At 39.5% G+C, this 19,498-nt stretch overlaps 1 protein-coding gene across 1 annotated transcript in view; it reads right to left on the reverse strand.

The window, feature by feature from the left end:
• Window positions 1-185: 185 nt before the first annotated feature.
• Window positions 186-19,498, reverse strand: part of egfra (epidermal growth factor receptor a (erythroblastic leukemia viral (v-erb-b) oncogene homolog, avian)) — a 39,764-nt gene continuing 20,451 nt past the window's right edge. The window contains exons 4-28 of the mRNA XM_079348163.1: window positions 19,290-19,421; window positions 19,089-19,157; window positions 18,713-18,831; window positions 18,207-18,348; window positions 17,484-17,600; window positions 17,038-17,164; window positions 16,873-16,946; window positions 16,698-16,785; window positions 16,329-16,525; window positions 16,023-16,155; window positions 15,470-15,560; window positions 14,695-14,852; window positions 14,211-14,249; window positions 13,905-14,049; window positions 13,651-13,773; window positions 11,963-12,061; window positions 10,527-10,712; window positions 10,023-10,178; window positions 8,217-8,292; window positions 7,226-7,372; window positions 7,006-7,103; window positions 6,446-6,613; window positions 4,469-4,516; window positions 4,265-4,358; window positions 186-3,251 (exon numbers count right to left, since the gene is read on the reverse strand). Coding sequence (XP_079204289.1) covers window positions 2,908-3,251; window positions 4,265-4,358; window positions 4,469-4,516; window positions 6,446-6,613; window positions 7,006-7,103; window positions 7,226-7,372; window positions 8,217-8,292; window positions 10,023-10,178; window positions 10,527-10,712; window positions 11,963-12,061; window positions 13,651-13,773; window positions 13,905-14,049; window positions 14,211-14,249; window positions 14,695-14,852; window positions 15,470-15,560; window positions 16,023-16,155; window positions 16,329-16,525; window positions 16,698-16,785; window positions 16,873-16,946; window positions 17,038-17,164; window positions 17,484-17,600; window positions 18,207-18,348; window positions 18,713-18,831; window positions 19,089-19,157; window positions 19,290-19,421 — 3,170 coding nt within the window. The 3' untranslated portion in view covers window positions 186-2,907. The remainder of the gene's footprint in view (window positions 3,252-4,264; window positions 4,359-4,468; window positions 4,517-6,445; window positions 6,614-7,005; window positions 7,104-7,225; window positions 7,373-8,216; window positions 8,293-10,022; window positions 10,179-10,526; window positions 10,713-11,962; window positions 12,062-13,650; window positions 13,774-13,904; window positions 14,050-14,210; window positions 14,250-14,694; window positions 14,853-15,469; window positions 15,561-16,022; window positions 16,156-16,328; window positions 16,526-16,697; window positions 16,786-16,872; window positions 16,947-17,037; window positions 17,165-17,483; window positions 17,601-18,206; window positions 18,349-18,712; window positions 18,832-19,088; window positions 19,158-19,289; window positions 19,422-19,498) is intronic.

The following is a 19,498-nucleotide window of genomic DNA, read 5'->3' on the forward strand; positions in this document are numbered from 1 at the left end:
CTGTCACTGTAAGAACTTTAATTTCAAATCATTTGTAGCTTGCATTTTAAACTGAATGTAATTTGTGTCCCACTGGTGTGAAAAGGTGTGACAATTACTTTTTGCACAAATACTTTTGGCATTGTCTCTTTAAAAAACAAAAGGTAAATATATCAAGAAAATTAAAATGAATTTGAAGAAATAAATTTCATTATCTTTTATATTTGATCAAAAATAAAATGGTTGAGGAATCAGCACCCATACAATTTACTGAGGCTAAGCATGATTTTTGATATGTATTTTCTTTTAAATAAATCTGACAAAATTTGGGTAAAAATGCATATCTCAGTCCAAAACACATAGCTCACATAAATAAAGACTGTTCACAACTGATGGGATTTCATTCATTGATGCTTTAACTAAACTTTTATTGATGCTGATTAGTTCCAAAAGTTTGGGATCGTTAATCAGATCTGATCAAAGCAAACACAATCAGCCTTGATAAAACAGAGAAGCTGAGAGTTAAACTGTAGATACATCGTGATGAGACTTGATCAGTGATCACAGAGGATGTTTTTAAAAGCTGCATATTAAGTTACAAATATTAGGAGGAAATATTTTACAACTGAATCCCACAAATAAACTTTAGCTTTCAACTTAAAAATGCATGATTCAAAGTAAGCCACTCTCAAGCTTTAAGTGGTCAAAATCAGCAGCGTCAGCACTTCTTACAGCCAGAAGCTTATTCTCATTGAAGTGTGTAATATAATTATTTCCCGCTCAAGTAAACCTTTCAATTTCAATTATTCTCCTCATCATGTCAGAACTCCTAGTGTTCCCACACCTTTCAAAACTACAACAAAGGTGCTCAAATAAAGTAAAACAAGTATAGCTAACAGAGAAGTAAAACATTAGATCATAACTAGAAAATAAAACATACCCTCAAACTTCTCTGATCTAGAACTGTTTCTTCTTTAAAATGGGGTTACATCTACCAATACTCAGTCAAGCGATTTTTAGCTCATCAGGAGGATTTATCTCATGATTGTCTAAAATATGTTTCTCACAAATACAGACTTAAACTTTAGAGCTTTTCAAATATGTTCGTCTGGATCCCTTTGAGTGAAACAACAAACCATTGGGGGGGATGGGCTGCTCTTGCTCAGCTGATTATCTGCTCCAGGCATTTCATCAAACTGTTATTTGAAGTGCTGCAGACATGGAGATAAACAAACCAGATAAAATGAATAAATCCCTGAGCACTCAGTCTCACACTCAACCGTCGGGGGGAAAAAAACACACAGTTCTTCCATAGAAAAAAAAGATTTATTAATGTTCACATCTGAATGAAATATTCACAAATCAGGAATAAGTGCATATTCACATATAATGTGACAAAAACTGTGTACTGAGTATAAATTATAGACGATTATTTTAGGGTATATTACAGTATCATGAGTTTTTTCTGTACATGTACCTGTGTAAAATCTGCAAAAGTAGGTTTAATGGTTGCTACAATAGTATATTCCTTTAAAACTAGGAATAATGTTAATGCTCTTGCACAACTACAAGACTTTAAAGCTAGAAGACGTTTCATAGACACGGTGTCAACACCCTGTGTGGAACAAAAGTCTACACTTTAGTTAAAACAAAACAAAACAAAAAAAAATCAAACAAGGAAAAGTCTCTAACAATATAAAGTCACGACCAACATAGACACATAAGAGCCCTAACCTCAGAAACAGTTTTAGCTTCTGACTTGACGTATAGACATTCAAATAAAACTCATATCTACAGGGAATTCCTCTAATCTACAATTCAAACAAGTTACTCACATGACCTAGGACAGTTCATCCAGCATATTCAAACAAAGGACAAAATAACATCACATAGTGAAACATGAATTAAAATGCATTGGGAAGTTTTAGTTTGAACTACTTTACAGTTTTCTTGTTATTCTGTTTAAATCGATCTGGTTTTCATAGAAAATAATCTGAGTGCAGTCAAATTATTACAAGAGATGCTGAGATTGGGAAGTGATCGTTACAAATGCTTACTGGGTACATCCACTATAACGCCATAGTGCTAACAAGCTTAGACTTTCACCTCTGCTGTGAGCAGCATTACATTGTCTACACAGTTAGTGTTACATCACAGATCAGATAGAACAGTAAACTCTCCTGTTTGTTTCTCAGAGAAACAGACGCGCATCTCGTACACATAGAACTGTCTTAGAGCATTAAGGTAACATATTTCATCCTCACAATCCAACAATATTTCCCTTTAAACTGACTGTACATCCGATGCATTGCGACATTTTGTTTCCTCATTGACTCGTCCTTTATGACGAGCGTCGTCGGGCCTCTGAGGACCCAAAACAGTCAGCATTATTCTCTTTAAATCTCCCTTTAATCATCTTGACTTCATCACAATGAAAGCTTCTGAGTGTTTGTATTCGTGGGTGTCAATTTATTGATTGTGTGTCTATCTGATGCTACAGAACATGTACCTCGGCTTGGATTGTAGGTTGAGCTGCCAGCTTTCTGCTTTTGAAGACCTCTTTTTTTCAGGAGAGACTTTGACTTTTTGACAGAAGTTATAATATGTAGCTGTAGTGTATCTGGCCCAGAAAGTCTCAGGTCAACTGAGTCATTTAGAAGTCGGTTTCCATCCAGCTTTTATTCATCATTTGTAGTTAACTGATAAGATAAAAAAGTCTTTGGAATGAGGGGAGGGAGTTTTGTGCGACACGCCTGAGTGCATGCAAACGACCAAAAAAGCTGCATGGAGTGTCACATGTCTCTGAAAGCAAGACAACAACCTTTGTGATAACCGATGGTGACACTTTGCTTTGCCCTTCCAGTCAAGGCCTCAATGCCCTCTCTTATTGGACCAGAATGAAGTCACTTATATTTGACCACTCGATCCTCAGTCTGGTCCCAAGTACTCCACGTTCTCTGCTGCTGGGATGTGTCCGTTGGTGTGTGTCTTAAAGGTGGGAATAAAGTCTTGTTGGTAATCTGGGTTGTCTATGCTGTTCTGAGGCTGATATTTCTGAACGCTGTGGACTGTTCCGTTGGATGTGTGTGGGAGGGTGGCAGGGGATGGGATCTCGTTGAGGTACTCGGGTCCTTTGTCCCCAGTTTTAAAGCAGTTCAGGTACTCTGACTCGGCGTCGTCTGAAGAGATGGTGGGGAGGAGGGTGCGAGGCGGACCAGGGTGCTGGTAGATGGGATTCATCATATCCGAGACACCGTTCTGGTTCATGTAGTCTGTAAGAAAGATAAGGAAGGTTGTTTATATAATCACTGCACTGCTGATCATTTCCAGTCCGTGATCTTTTTTTAACTATCAGCCTTCCAAGCTGATAGTTAAAAATGAATTACACACTGCATTCTTTGAGTCTTACTCTATTTCTTTTCATCTTTAAGACTTTCTTAATGTGAAGGAAATAACCCTGAAGAAATCAACACGTCAACACGTCACGTCACATGGCCTCGAAGACTTCAGAAAATGTAAAAAACATGTCAGAGTAACAAACTAAAGTATTAAGTTAAAAAAGAAAGGGTATAAAAAAATGTGCCGATGATATGCATTATGGGAAATGTAGGATCCGGAGAGAGGTCTCCCCCCTGCCCCCTCTTCTGTTAGTATCCTCAAACCACCTCCATCTCTGGTCCAAACAAAGATTAAGTATTCCAGATTGGAATCGAAAACCAAGAGGGAGGACATACTGGCTGCTGCATTGTTATAAGAGAAGCCAGCACTTCAGGCCATTTTATGAATTAATTCAGTAGATATCTTACATATTGCTCCTTTAAAAAAAATTAATAATAATGAAAAAAAAACCTGCAATTAAGAATTTATTTTGCAGTCAAAAAAACTATTTAAAATATGAGCAATATTTTGTGTTAAATGAAGAAAAAAAGAGAATTCAGAAGTGTGTCATTCAAAAAAGCTGCAGCCTGATAATCAATTTTTCCACAGAGGAAAAAGTTCCTGTCTGCTGTTTAAATAGATCTACTAAAAAGGGAAGTTATGAAGATAGAAACAATCAATGTTTGACGTGTTTTTTCTTTTGTTATATCCTCAAAATGTTGTAACAAATAGATTTGTGCAGTAAAGCTGAAGAAAAACCAATGACTCTAGTGTTATACTGTGGTGTTGTTTCGAAGTTGTCCACTAGATGCTCCTCTAATTCACTGGATCAAATAGGAGGCCAAAAGACCAGCTTTACTGAGATTTATGTGAAGGACATAAAAAAAAGTGTTTGAAGGAAACTTGCCTGGAGCTGGCAGGAAAGCATCATCTAAGTTTTTGTCCGTGGGGTCAGGAATGTACCGGAGAACCATACTTCCATCTCTGCTCGGGAATGCGTTCTGCAACAGAAGATTATGAATTTTAAGGCTATCGCCAACAATTCATAAAAGTAAAGAGAAATGACCAGCCTTGTTTTTTTAGTGCAATTTAATGAACATATTTCTCTTACCAATAAACCATTTCTGCTCTGACACCTTCCAATGCTGCTGTTGGTGCTCTGCAAAATAGATGAAAATTAGTTTGGGTTCAAGTTAAAAGGTGACAGGCAAATAAATTAGCATGGAGGAAAAAATGAAGGAAGTCTGACAATGTGAATATAAAACCATTTTCAAGGCAACACAAAATATTTTAGAATGAAGGCAAAACTTATCATTTGTGGACTTTTCTAATCCTTTAATATGGCTTCATTTAGAAAGGAGTTTAATTCTGTAATGAGTGTGTTTGTTCAAGGAAATGGGATTTATTTAAAGCCTCTGAGAGGACAATAAATTCTCTTGTCAATACCACTGTAATGAGTTTTTATAGCACCCATGGAACCATCGCCATCATCTCAGCACAAGCAGATAAGGAGCAAAACAAACATCCATCGAGCAGATTCATATTCATTCAGACAATGTGAAAAGCTTTGTTGTGGCTGTCACTTTCTCGAGTGGTGAACGGGGTGAAGGGTACAAAACCATGGAAACTGAGGGAATCAAAAGGAAAGAATGGCAGCTGTGGCAATGCCATTACTTTCCAACAAGAAAGGAAATTACAAACGCTAAAAGTGCAGCCATCAGCAAAAGAAAAAAAAAAAAGGCTCGACCCACATTGGGCAATGCCCCAACTGTGATATTATAAAAGCAGGCTTATGCTGAGCTTTTGTAGGACAAAGATTTTATAGAGTTCTTCTGCTTGCCTGCAAAGGTAATCAAAGTTTAAAGCTCATATGAGCTAAGCAGGCTGTCAGAGTGCAGCAATGATCCCAGGTAAGAAGAGCCCGACCTACGCATGGCCTTCACTGAACCTGAGGTAGACGACTTCTACTCATCCATCTGAGGGAACCTGGGAGGAAACGTGGGTGAGGGGATGATGATGGGCGTGTGGGTAGGGGCCAGGAAGAGGAGAATTAGTCCCAGGGGTGAAATAGAAAGAGGGCAGGTGGGTTCAGCCAGGTTCAGCTCGGTCAGGTACGGCTCTCTTCACTGTGGGATCGCCTGGATTCAGTTCAGCAGTCAGCAGAGTTCTGCTGCTGCTTGAAGTAAAACTAATTGATTTTAACAAGGTACAAACTGACTCATGATTTTTTTCCCCTTTCCCACTCGTGGTGTAATGACTAATGCAGAAATTCTATTTCCCCAAACTCAGTTTAAATAGCACTACTCAGTTTGGAAGAGTTGGTAAGGTGTACACTGTTAATGCACGTGTTGCAATTTCTCTAACAATTAATGCTCCTTTTTCTGGGAAAATTCATCATCCAACACAGCTGTTATTCTCTTTTCTTCAATGCTTTGGCCAGTATGAGCGAGTCTGGTGTCTCACTTCATGTGTGATTATCTTTTATAATTTTTTGTGAGCGAAAGTTCACAACATAAAACACAGCAACACTTTTTCCCCACTCATTCTAACTAGAACAGTAATGAAAATGAGTTGCTGGCATTGGAAAGAAACCGTTTCAAAGTAGTTAATTATATGTGAATGTTTAATGTACTGTATGCTCCCTTGCTGCTTCCCCTATTACTTACAACTTTGGCTTTTTTAACGACTTTATTTATGATTGTGTTTAGATCATCGCCGTCTGAGACGTCACTTTTAATTGAACTCTTAGACTATTTATTGCTTTAAAATGTTTACAAGAAGTATGGAATACATTTTCAGTAAAACTACACCACCTTGTGGACTTTCTACTCAGACGCACTAAAACACCAGAATTACATATTAACCTTCCTTGGAGTCTCTCATTGAGGACACTGAGGACATTCAGTGAGTGATTGCTTCCCTACAAGAGGAATGATTTACCCTCTACTGAATTTTAAACAGGTTTTATAAGTGCAGAATGCAATTTTTTTCAAGCTTTGGTAACCCATTATAACCTAGTACAGAGATGCAGATGGACCCACACCTGATACAATAGCTCTGATAGTATGTTGTTTTCTTTGGAGCTTACTGTGGAGTGAAGCAGGGGAGTGACAGATGTGCTCGGGCTGCTGAAGAAGCCATGTTGTGGCAGCAGGTACTCGTCTGCGTCTACAGCGTCATCCATGTCCTCTCCGCTGATCAGGCTGCGATACAGTTTTGGGTCCGCAGGACTCGGCAGGTGCATGCAGTCATCCCCCTGGATTAGGAGGAGAATTTGTAAAGTCAGCTTCACGTGTACTGTCGGTTACTGCAATTCATCATCAAGTATGAGCTGCAGGAAAAAAGAACTAAACCGAGAAATGCGTAAGCAATTCTCCACTTCCACTTCCTTCTTCTCTAAGTCAGATGCTTTTTTGTACACGGTTGGATGAAAAAGAGATGGGTTAAAAGAAGCTGGTTATCAAGATAGTTTTGGTTTCAACTCTTAGCTATTTTCTTCTTAAAAACCTACCACAGCTGAGGTTTTTAATGTTTACCTAAGAAAGCAGACACTAAGAGTAAGGGGGGGCTTTTTGTTGCGGGAACCAGGGCTATGCTCACCTAAAAAATGGTACCGAATTGATTCTATTTTATTAAGTTAGATTTTACCTGAATGACCAGATAACGTGAAGGATCCCGAGCCATCTTTGTAAACTCGGCTATCAGCTCCCGGAAACGTGGCCGACTATCTGCATCAATCATCCAACCTGCCATAAATCATCATTAGTCATCAGATAAGAACATGAGCGGAAACTTTGGCATCGATAGCTGCAACTTTCAAGTGCAAAAATACTGTGTTATTGCAGTTCAGAATTAGTGCTCAGCGTACATTTCACCATGATCATGTACACATCTATGGTACAGATTGGTGGCTGAGGAAGTCGCTCCCCTTTCTCCAGGACTCCGGCTATTTCACTGGCTGGAATCCCATCGTACGGTTTCGTCCCAAAGGTCATCAGCTCCCATACAGTTACTCCTACAAATAAAAAACAAGGACAGTTGGCCGGATGAGCTGTCATTCACTTGTTTTCGCTCCCAATTAAAGCGGAAAAAACGAGAGTGACAGGATGCAACCTTGACAAATATCACACAGTATCAAAATAACTCTGTTGACAAATTGGCTTTGGCTGCGGGAGTGGGAGTAAGCAGGATGTGTATCTGTGTTGGAGGAACTGAGGAAGGGAAAAGGAGGAGAAGAAGAAGCTTGTCTCTTCTGCCAGGGTCTACTGATGCTTCTGCCATATTGAGCGGAAGGCATGATCAAACCCTCAAGGGATTTGGAAGCTGGCCCACACAAGAAAGCTGTGCTGTGTTTGGCTTCTCTGTGTGTGTGTGTGTGTGTGTGTGTGTGTGTGTGTGTGTGTGTGTGTGTGTGTGTGTGTGTGTTTAGGCATCTGTGCAAATGTACTCTTCTGTTTCTGTGGGTGTTGGTAACAATCTCTTTGACGTGATATTGTCCATCTGAGACTGCTGGTGTGTAGGTGTGTTGCTACCAGTGTCCTAAAATCACACATGCTAGCAAGATGTTCTCCTCTCTCATGTCGTGCTGTAAAATGTTGAAACGACTCGTTAGATTCCAAAAACAACATCTTCAGCTTCAAACCTCCTTTCTCTCGCGATGTTAAAATACTTTATCAAGCAATAAATAAAGGTTACTCCACTGAGGGCCGCCACCAACTCCTCAGAGTACAGAAGGCCAGCTGCTTTACATATCTGAAAACACACACACACACACACACACACACACACAAGCTCAGACTGCAGCAGGCCTCCCTGGGTCTGAGCTTCCATTCACAACACAAGACAAACAGCTCGCTTACCGTAGCTCCACACGTCACTCTGGTGAGTGTATGTTCTGTTCAGGATGGATTCAAGAGCCATCCATTTTATCGGCACCTGTGGGAGGAAAATTAGACATGAAATCATCTCATCTCACATATCAATACAATAACATAAATCTGTTCATTTAGACCAATAATGTTTCCTTAAGAATATCTAAACATACACTTGACTGGCACAGAAAATAAACGGTCTACTGTCCTGCAGAATATGCAGACCTTTAATGAATGCTGTACTTTGCTAGTTTTATTAGACGATTTCTCTGTTTGGCAGGGGGTACAATCAATGAAGAGGTTTATAATGGCTCAATGAAACAGCAGCAAAAATACATTCTCCAAGAAACTCTCAAAAACAGCAGCCTGTTAAAGTAGTCAGAATTAAATTAGGACAGTAACAGAACTTAGTCAAGTTTAGTTAAAGAAACGTTGCATTTTCTGAAACTGAAGTCATGTGTCATTCTTCTCACATGTACTATGAAATGTAACAGGGCTGCCACCTAGTGGTTAAATCCACACACACAAAAACCCATACTTGTCATTGAGGTGTGAACATCTTACAAAGGTTTGAATTTGAGGACGGTTTTTGACATGATTTAAATTTTGTGCCAGATTGTTGTGATCACACAAAACTTGTGAAACTAAATGAATAAGGCTTGTTAGAGTCAGAAATGTAACGACTAACCGAAATGTTATAAATACATTTTAACAAAACCATAAATGTAAATGTAATAACTGGTTGATATGCTGAGCGCAAAATTTATTAATGTTTTCTTATAACATTATGGGGCAGGCTAAATATGTTTCTCCTACTGTAATAGTGTAACAACTTGTCACATTTTATTACATTATCGAGCAGTTATTACATATTGGGTTTTGTTAAAAAATTTCAGGTCGTTGTTACATTTCGGGCTCTAATAAGGCTGTCCAGAAAAGTTCCCAAAAATCAATACATTTTAACACTGCTCATGTTATTCTCATCCTTAATAGGATTCTGTAAAACATAAAGCTGAGCTGGACAGTCTCCACATCTGCTCCTCCGTGGGAAAACACGAAATAAAATCTTAATGTTAATCTGTAATGTTAAAAGTGTGTTACATAATCAGGAAAAGTCGTTATCTTGTTAGCTTGAAAATATAAATAAGGAAAGGAAGTCTGAAGAACATAACAAGTTGATACATCAATATAAGAGATCTACCATTTGACTTCATAAATATGCAGATAACAAATATTTGGTGAAGTGCTCGGCTGTACAGAGAGAAGTGTGTAGGTCACCGTGAAGTTTCAGGTGAACATAAGCACTAAATATCTGTGAGGTAAAAAGTGACTTCAGGAGTATGGAGACTCTTTGATAAGAAAAGGAACTATCTTATCTGACTTGTCATTTCTCTTAGAACTCAAGTTCTCTGACAGAACTATTTATACTACATCCCTTCCGTAAGATACAATCGAGAGCAAAAACTACAAACACAAAAATACCATCTTTCATGACGTGGAGCAAAATCCCTTCATCTACAGGAAGTCATCACTCTTTCAAGCCCCAAGTTTGTTGCAGGCTATCAATGTAAAAAAAAAAAAAAAAAAGTTCATCAAGAGCATCATCTGCACGTCAAGGAACGGCCCCTTGATGACATGGATTTGTTTTTATCCACGATGAGACATAGTTCAGTTTGTTTTCTTTAATCTAAAGAAGGAGGAATATTTGAGTAAAATTGAGGACAATAAAACTAGAAAGCCGGCTGAAGGTTAAAAAAAATCCCAATCACAGACAAACTTCAATCTCACGCATACCTTTCCACCATCTGCATGGTACTCTTTCTCATCTGCATTGAGGAGTTTAGCCAGACCAAAGTCTGTGATCTTCACATGCTGAGGAGTCTTCACCAGGACGTTTCTGGCTGCCAGGTCACGATGCACCAAGTGCCGCTCCTCCAGATAGTTCATACCCTGATTATTTAACAAGAAGGTTATTATATAAGTGCTTTGTTTTTTCTCCATATCGATTCTTTGAGATTAAACTTGGAAAATGCTGACAAGACACATTAAAAGTTTAAAGGTGCCGAGTAATGTCTCTTAGTATACTATTTAACACATTTATATAGCAGTTAAAGACAATTTGAAAACATCAAATCAACTGATGTGCCATGCAGATCTGCTCAGTTGCTTTTGTTGCCCTGCATGAGAGAAAAAAAAACACACACATTGGATCTGTTGTAGGTGTGGTACACAAATTGTATCCACCGAACAGATTCTCCCATGTTACTTGAAACTTTCCCAAGGTTTTTTATTTCTCACCTTGGCTATCTGCACACACCAGTTGAGCAGGTACTGGGAGCCAATGTTGTCCTTGTTCTCTTTGACGTAGTCCAGCAGGCAGCCGTAGGGCATCAGCTGGGTGACGAGCTGCACAGTGGAGGTCAGGCAGATGCCGAGCAGGCGACACACATGGGGGTGTTCAACGCTGGCCATCACATAAGCCTCCTGTAGTGTGAATATAGACGTAAAAAATAAATAAATCTATAAATCAATACTTTATACAATCAGGGGGAATCAGGCGACACAGAAATTCAGAAACTACTCTTATCTGCGGTACATGGCTGAAATAAGTGTCGTACATATTCCATCTGAACCAATATGAGAAGAGTTTATTATCGAGGAATTTTACTAGCTTGAGTCAGGTAACATTTGTGAAGTGATACGTTTCTTAGCATTAGCCTGAGCAAAGTATTTTTTTTATGTGACTAAGCTAAAAGTGGAAACCAAAAGTTGTCATAACAAGAAAAGAGACCAAAAGCTCCGGTGAGGAACTTAAAGTACGTGTTTATTTTGGCGACCCGTCTCTGCAAAGCTGTAGCTCCTCTCGCATGCTTTGACGTGGAAAGTGTACAAAGAAAGAGCCAGTTTCTGAACCGGTCTTTGATAGCGAGCTAAAATCTCTCCACAGTAGCTTTGAAGAAACACTCCGTGCAAACAGCACTTCAGACTGAGCTTGATTTTATTGGTTTCCTGCCATAAATGGCTCATTTTGAACCAAATATTTTCTGCGCGCCAATTATAGCATTAGAAATGTTCATGAAATCACCACCTGACTGTGAGAAGCTCTGTAATTTAGACGGTCTGATGACAAAGAGGCTTCTCATTTAAAAGCAGGCCTCCAGCCTCATGTCAAGTTCGGCACACAACATGTCCACCACGGCTCTCTGACAGTGACTGTGCACCGTGACCACAAAAATCACAGGATTCAAGATGCACATTCAGCCCTTTGATTTTATAAAAAGCTGCTTTTTCAGCGTGGCTTTGCGAGAGCTACCCTATACAGAACATTGCAGTCTTGTATTACACGCCAACGCCCACACACAGCCTTATGATGATTTAATCCCATTTCCTACAGTCTTGTAAGACGGTCACCGTTTAGAAAACATGACACGTTCTCTATTTCAAAGAAAGGAAGTAGGCATGTATTATAACTTAAAGAAAACATTACAGTTTAACTAACATGCAGGAGGCAATAATTGTCTCTTATTTTGAGCCTTTCAAATTGAGTCAAATGCATGCAGCTACTGACTTTGATATTTCCTCTGTCATTTCCCACCAGCTGCACACTCTTAACTGAAGTACTTTTGGGAATTAGAAGTCATTTTAATGTTTTTTTTTTTTTTTTTTTAAATTCTGACTCAGTATATCAGTAAGCCTTGGGTCCCGAGACACACCACATAAATCAGTAAACCTACGTCTAAAATCTCTTTGTTTGCTTTCGGTGATGTGGCCTCTCTCAAAACCTTGATGGCCACGGGGATCTTCACATCCTCTCCCTCTGGAACCCACAGGCCCTGTAGTGACACAAGAGTGTTATTTTACATGTTGTAATTACAAGAGACACAATGTGAACACATGTTTGCATACAAATGTTTGTACAGTATATGCAGCACAAGTACAATCGCTGACATGTTGTGTTCTGCACATATGAAACCACACCCCCATAACTGCTCCATATATGAGAGAGGAACTTGGATTTCCCCTAAAATTAGACAAACTATTAGAACCTTCACTTTAGTACAATTTGAAGGTACTTATCCTTTCATCGAAAACTACTATCAGAATTCTTCTCCACTGCACCTTAGTGGCTAATGATAGGCTTTGACTTAACTACATGGTTCTGTCTGCTGTATTTTACAAACACAACATATGACCTCTTATAAAATAAGATATATCCACATAAATTAAATGACATCACATTAAACAACAATGACGAAAAAAAAAAAAAATAGTGCCTAACTTAGCTAGCTGATGTCAGTATGTTAGGACTTGGATTGGGTACAGGAGGATCCCGGTGCGGAAAATACAGAAATATGTCTGGTAGATAGAGAGGTGCCCTTGAGCAAGGCAACACATGTTTTATTACCACTGATGGGGGAGGCTCATACTGACATTCTACATTTTCCCAATATGATCAGGAAAGGTGTCTGGAGATAAAGTCTCCTCCTGCAACAAAACACCTTTGCAACATTTCAGAGTGAGTCATTTACCTCAATAGTCTCCGGTTAAACAAAAAGGTTGTTACTCTTTAACAAAAAGGTCAACATCTCTTTGGATCTGTATTGCTTAAGTAGTTCTTCTTTACTGCAGGACTGAGAACACAAATGACCTTGAGGCCATTACAGCCTATTTTATTGCTCCTCGCTGAGGTGACGCAATATCAACAGTTTTTTGTAAATATGAGTTCCTTCAAGTTCCTTTCTACACAAATTCTGTAGAAAAGTACAAAGGTTTGAAATACCAGAATTACCCTTTAACTTTCATGAGTTAAAGACTGAGCCTGATGCTTTTCTAACCTCAAACATTTATTCTTATTAAATTCTAACTAAAAAACTTGCAGCCAACTTCACAAACTAAACCAGCCCTTGCTTACATTCCAACGATGTCCCTAAACTCTGGAGATCTTAAAGTCATGGTGGTTCTCACAAAGATAGGAGTTCAAGAGGACACACCGAGGAAGAACATTGTGGCAGCCTACATTCTTTGTCTGGGGATTTACTCTAACCTTAACCTAAATACAACCCTTAAATAGATATTTAACTTTGTAGAGAACACTGGATTGTCCCCATATAGACGATTTGCCCTACTATACATGTCACTGTGTAAACATACATCCCCAGACTGAGTTTAAAACACGTTTATGCAGACACACACTGCACCCGAAGTGAGATTGGAGTTAGTCATGCATGATGTGGCTGTTTAAAAATGTGTCTCTTAATTGAAAAATTGACAACAGATGTGGATGAGGGAAACACTGACGGCTGTTGGTTTTGTATCCTTGGCACGAACAGTATTCTTGAGCTCCGGTTTTGATAAAGCCAAGTGGAGTTTGGAGAGGAGTGAAATTTTGCTTTTGAGACCCAAACCTGCAGCATGCTCATACCTTGTAAACTGTTCCAAAAGCTCCTGATCCCAGCACTTTGATTTTCTTAAACTCAGGCTCCTTCAGGATCCGCAGCAAAGCCTGGTTCGGAGCCTCTCCACTCGGAGTCAAAGGTTCAACCAACTGGAAAAATAAGCATTTTATATCTCACATACAGTCTGATCGTTTACACATCTGACATCTCTAAAACAACTTCCCGGCCATTTCTCGATGTGTTGATGTGCAAGTGTGGCGACTCAGTTCCCTCATCTTACCTCTCTCTCCTGGAGAAGCCTGCGCATGGTCCTCTTCCTCTTGATGTGGCGGCGGCGCAGCAGCACAAAGACGGACAGGCCGGCAATAAGAAAAGCCAGCAGTCCACCGACCACACCAGCCGCAATCATGGAGAGACCGGAAGTGCTGAACACAGATTTAACATCATTTAAGAGTGAAGATAAGGAACAGTGCACAAATAAAATGTAATAAACAAAGAGAGGTGAAATTCAGATTCTGAATTAAGGCAAAGTCAGTGTATACCTTGGCGTAGAAAATCAGTGTTGTAAATCAATGTATTTACATACCTCCTGCCCTTGCAGCCTTCAGGACCAGGCCCAATGCAACTGGAATGAAATCAACACAAAGAATATTGTGTTATCATACAATCCCTGTGCTTTATCTTTGCAGATATTACAAGTTATTACATGTCCGGTATTTCCCCATCAAGATATGGAATCCCTGAAATATTTTCCAATATACAACCCCAGTGGTCACACTTCCTCTGTGCTGGTTAACATTTCTTGTGTGTGTGTAATTCTGTGCAGCCCTCCAAATCATTGGCATCTTAATCCACAACATCCCTCTTTAATGTTCCAATTCCATCTCGGCAAACATTGCCTCATCTTGAAAGGCTGAACTTTCTGTCCAGCCTGTGCAAACCACGACTGACCCTTCCTGTCTGGATTCAGTTACAGCATCAACATCATAACGGACAAATGTTTTCAACGCGGAAAACAGGGAGTGCCAGTTTCTCAGGTCAGCCGAACAATGATTTTTTTTTTTTTTTACCCTTGGGTGCAGTTTTTGTGGCAGAGCTGGCACACTTTTATCTCATCTGCGTATTTCCACACCAGTGTGTCATCCTCTCCTGGCACGCCTTGTGGACAGCGAGACACGCAGAACAGTCCATCCTGGAAGTTGGCACACTTCGTACAGTTTCCAGAACCCTGGATGTAAAAAACAAATAAATAAAAAGACTTACGTTTACAGCTCCCCTGAGAGAGTAGTAAATATTATGTAAACTGCACTGTCTCATAGTAATAATTTGTTAAAGCAAGCTGCATCCATCTTCCTCATGAACATGCAAATGTTTAGCAATAAAAACCCACCACTGATGTAGGGGGCTTTACTTTAGCATAACGCTCAACGCTTAAGCAGTATAGCGCTGCAATTTAATACTTTCACTCAACCTATCCATGCTATTTTCAATGACTGTACATTTTCAGGTTACTTTCACAAAAAGGGCTTGAACTTTTCTTTCTCATCCAAAGAAGGGATTATAAACCTCTTTCAGCAGACAACTACTTTACACACCCACACCTCTTATCCCAAACAAAACATGTCTTGTGGTTTCCCAATGACGGCTTGCTAAAGCTGCCGTTGATGGAGAAATTGGTACAGTAGTAGGTTACATGCTGAGTTAGTTTCTCTTTGATTCTGAAGGATTGACAAAAACAAGACACTGATTGTTGACACCGTCGATTCATGAATAATGTTTATGAAGCTCGTCTGGGATCATTTTTAATGGATGTTTGTGATAATGAGGAAGTTGTTCCACACATACAGGCGCACTACAGGTTGCAGTCCCGTTCATGCGATGACACTCAGGGTGACACTCCATGCAGGTTTTATTCATGATGGCCTCCCGCGGCTCTCTGCAAAGACAATAACAAAGCTGACAGACCCTCGCTGCACCACATTTCAAACAGTTACACGTGGAGGAAAATCCTTCAACCTTTTTTTGAGGCCATGAGTTAAAATGTAAGGATGTCGGGATTCAATGTTTGACACAGTTCTGCATAGATAAACTGATGTGCCAGCACAGCTGAATAGTTTAACTTATATCTACTGGACCTTTGACTTCCAGACACTTTAAATTCCATTAAAATATTTAGTGGCAATGTTTTGAAGCTAGACCTTCTTTAGGATAACAGTCTTTGACATTACAAGCAGTTCCAAAGGAGGGTACAGGTAGGTCTGCTTATTCATGCAGAAATGCAGGAGGTATAACTACAGACTTTAAAGTTAAATCTTTATCTTAATCAGTTTGTTTGTTGAAACAAAGAACATTGCACTTCAGTGCTTCAAAGGCATTCAAAGACTAATCCCTCTCTCACCCCTCCAGGATGTTGCAGGAGTCAACACAGCTCCCTTCACGGCTGAAGTCACGGCAGGCGACACACATGTCGGGGCCGGGTCCCCAGCAGCCGTCTTCCGTACACTTTCTGTCACAAGTCTTGTTCCTTTGAGCTGAAAACAAACACAACATCTCAGCTAAAGATCTTCCCCATGTGATTAACTAATTTAGGATATTAGAGTGCGCTCATTAAATCTGGTTTATGCATTACATAATCTAAGCAAAAGAGTACACAATAAAAGAGTGACTGATTTTTTTAATTATAGGAAAACAAAATTCTATGTACCACATGAAGTAGGATCAGCATTTTCTATGGTTACAGTTTGGCTCTCTGATTTAAAGAGCCTCTTCCAGTGGCTTTTATTGGTGTAACACAGGTTCTCGTTCTTATTGATGATCACATCCCCATCGCTAATTTCTTTGAGAGAGCGAAGACCAAGGCTCTCAATATTGAGATGAGTAATCACCACACTGCGGCTCCCACTACAAAAAAAAACAACAAAAAAAAAAACTATGGAACGGGTGGAGAAGGACAACAGAAGGAACTTTCTTTGATGAAACCGTGTATATTACTCAATCCTTAAAACAAATACATCCTTTCTTGTGATCCAGCAGTTGTTTATCTATCGTCTGCATGTCTTTACAAGGAACATACCGTTTAGTTCGCCCTCGAATGATCTCCAGATTCTCAAAAGGACTGAGCGAGGTCATGCTCTCCGGCCACGTTTGAATCAACAAATATCCTGAAGCAAGAAATGGAAAGTTCATTGGGAAACTCTTTAATTTGCATTTAGCGTGTAATTAATTTCTCAAGTATTAAAAGGCCTCACCTGTAATTTCTTTTACTGTCTTGAACACATCAAGCTGGGAAGGAACCATCTTTGGTGTTTTTGTGTATTTATCCCTACGAATAAACAGGACACACACGTTAACTGCCTTTGTTGAAGTGCAGTTAATATATATGATACATAAGAGCATAGATGTCCATGAATTACCCATAAATTGATGTGTGCATGATGCCGATGTTCCCATTAATTTTTGTGCAGTTTTTAAAGGAGTCAATGTTGGTGGCATTGATGGACATGATGCGAGTCAGGTTCCCTGTTCCAAGTCCATTGCAAACTGTAAAGCATAAAAAAAGTGCAGAAAATGAATCGAATATAAATCGAAGCCAAACTGAGCTAATATTACTAATATTCATCTTTTAACAGGGGAAAAAAATCCACCGAGCAAGCTACTCTTAAGATAACAAGAGCAAGAACATTTCTTTATTTATACTTCAAGGACATGAACAGATGGAGATTTTGCCTCTAAAATTTTGAGAAGCGTTTCCATAGAGTAAAACAGAATCAAGTCCAAAACCTAATTTCACCTAATTTTCATATTTAAGGAACCCGCTGTGTTAGTCAGAAATCTGCCCCCAGGTTACACAGTGACTTACCTTTTGGGCACAGTCCCTCACACTTGGCACACTTCCTTATTCCCCCCTCGTCCACCTCGTAGGTGTTACCACTGCACGTCCGCACACACGCTCCGTGATCAGTCACTACATAGTTATCTACAGGGGTTGCAAAACACAAAAATGTCACTGCAGTTCAAATCAGTTCAAATTTAACATCGGCAGGTTAAATATTACAACGTTTGAGCACAAATAGCCAAAAACAACCCCCAACAAAAGCAACTTAATGAAATGTTTCAGCACTGATTACATGAGTTAAGTCATCTGTGTACCCATAGAGTAGTTATATTACAAAACTGCTAGCTGTATAGTCTGAGTAATACTGGGACAGAGCTGTGTAAGTTCAGCTGAGAGAGAGCAGTGTTGCATTAACACGCCCTGAAACTCAATCATTTTCTTTCCGCGTTGATTCAGTTTATAATTAAACAGAGTCTAACTGTAACCAGTGAATATCTAACAACTCAGAAGAACAAACAGGCCACTTGTTCAGCTTATCACACGGTGAATAAGCCCGTAATCATGCATGGTGTGTTTCATATGGGCCATTAAAGCAACCTAGTTTTCTTTTATTTATCTTGGCTGTCAAGATCAGAGCTCCTCGAGTAGACATTTATATAACGTTATTAATATACCAGTGTCAAGAAAGGCTTCGAGACATTTGTGGTTCAAAATACAAAAAGTTGATCTGCTTATAGTCATTCTTACGTGGGCAGCTCTTGACACAGGTGGCCCCAAAGTTGTACTTCCCGTGTGGGTTGGGTACCAGCTGGTGCAGGTTGGGATCGTAACGCATGAGGCCAGGGCAAGAGTCCTTACACACCCCATCGTCCTGGAAATCCCGACAGACCTGCAGCACAAACAAAAAGTCATCCAGCAGACTGGGACCATAACAGAGCCCCACAGTAATGATAACACTACATTCCTCTATCGCAGCCTTGGCTTAATACTCAGAGCGGCACAGAGAGGGAGAGCAGACGCTGATACTCGAGGCAGTGCCAGATGAAAGATTTAATCTGCCATTATATGTCTCGTACAGGAATCAGATACAACTTCTGATCATAAAAACAGATGCTGCTGAGTGAGGGCTTTGTTTTATTGGAGGCTTCAAGATTTAATGCACAATACTATGAAACTTTCAATGTTTTGTTTTCCCATAAAAGTTCATCCTCTCCATTGGTCTTGTCCCACATTTGAAAGCATTGCTCTCTCACCAGACAGTCAGTTGGCCTTGGTCCTGTGCAGCCTGCAGCACAGTGCTCATTACAGCAGTCGCTGGGTGAAGGTCCTCTGCATCTTTTAGAGCACTGCTGGGCACAGTTGAGCTTTGTTACTGGAAATAAGAACAGGACAAAGTCAGAGGAACAACCTCTGGAAACTTTTTTTTTTTTTTGATTTTGGAACTAAGTAATGCCAAGCTTCTTATATATCCATCTTATAAGATTTATGTATAAAAAAAATAAAAAAATAAAAAAAATAATGGTAGATGCTTAGCAAACTGTTTTGACTGTAACTAAAGGAAAGAAAATACAGATTACATTTTCGTTTTCTAAACCTACTGTTACTTTCTTATCAAAGAACACAGCTTACAGGTCTGGCAGTTTTGAGGCCCAGGGGCCCAGCATGAACCGTTGTAGCAGCTTGAGTGACATTTTTTACCTGTATATGCAGACAACAAGAAATAAAGAGTTAATGTTTACTTCAAATCCATGAAATGCTTCAACATTGATGAAAATATGCAAATGTCAGGATTTTCAGTCTTTGCCTTCTGTCGTGAAACATGTGACTTACAGTGTGGGTTGTTGCTGGCCAATGGGAGCTCCATAACAGGTTTGCTGTCACCACTGACGATATCATTCCACTGTATTGTTTCCACATTACACAGACGGCCGGGCCCAAACTTTATACCTCCTTTAAGAATTTCTAAAACAAGACAAAGCTTTGTGAACAGATATTTTTTCAATAACATACTTTAAAAGGATTGATGCCACTGAAAAGTG

Source organism: Symphodus melops (genome assembly GCF_947650265.1).
Source record: "Symphodus melops genome assembly, chromosome: 7".
Classification (NCBI taxonomy): domain Eukaryota; kingdom Metazoa; phylum Chordata; class Actinopteri; order Labriformes; family Labridae; genus Symphodus; species Symphodus melops.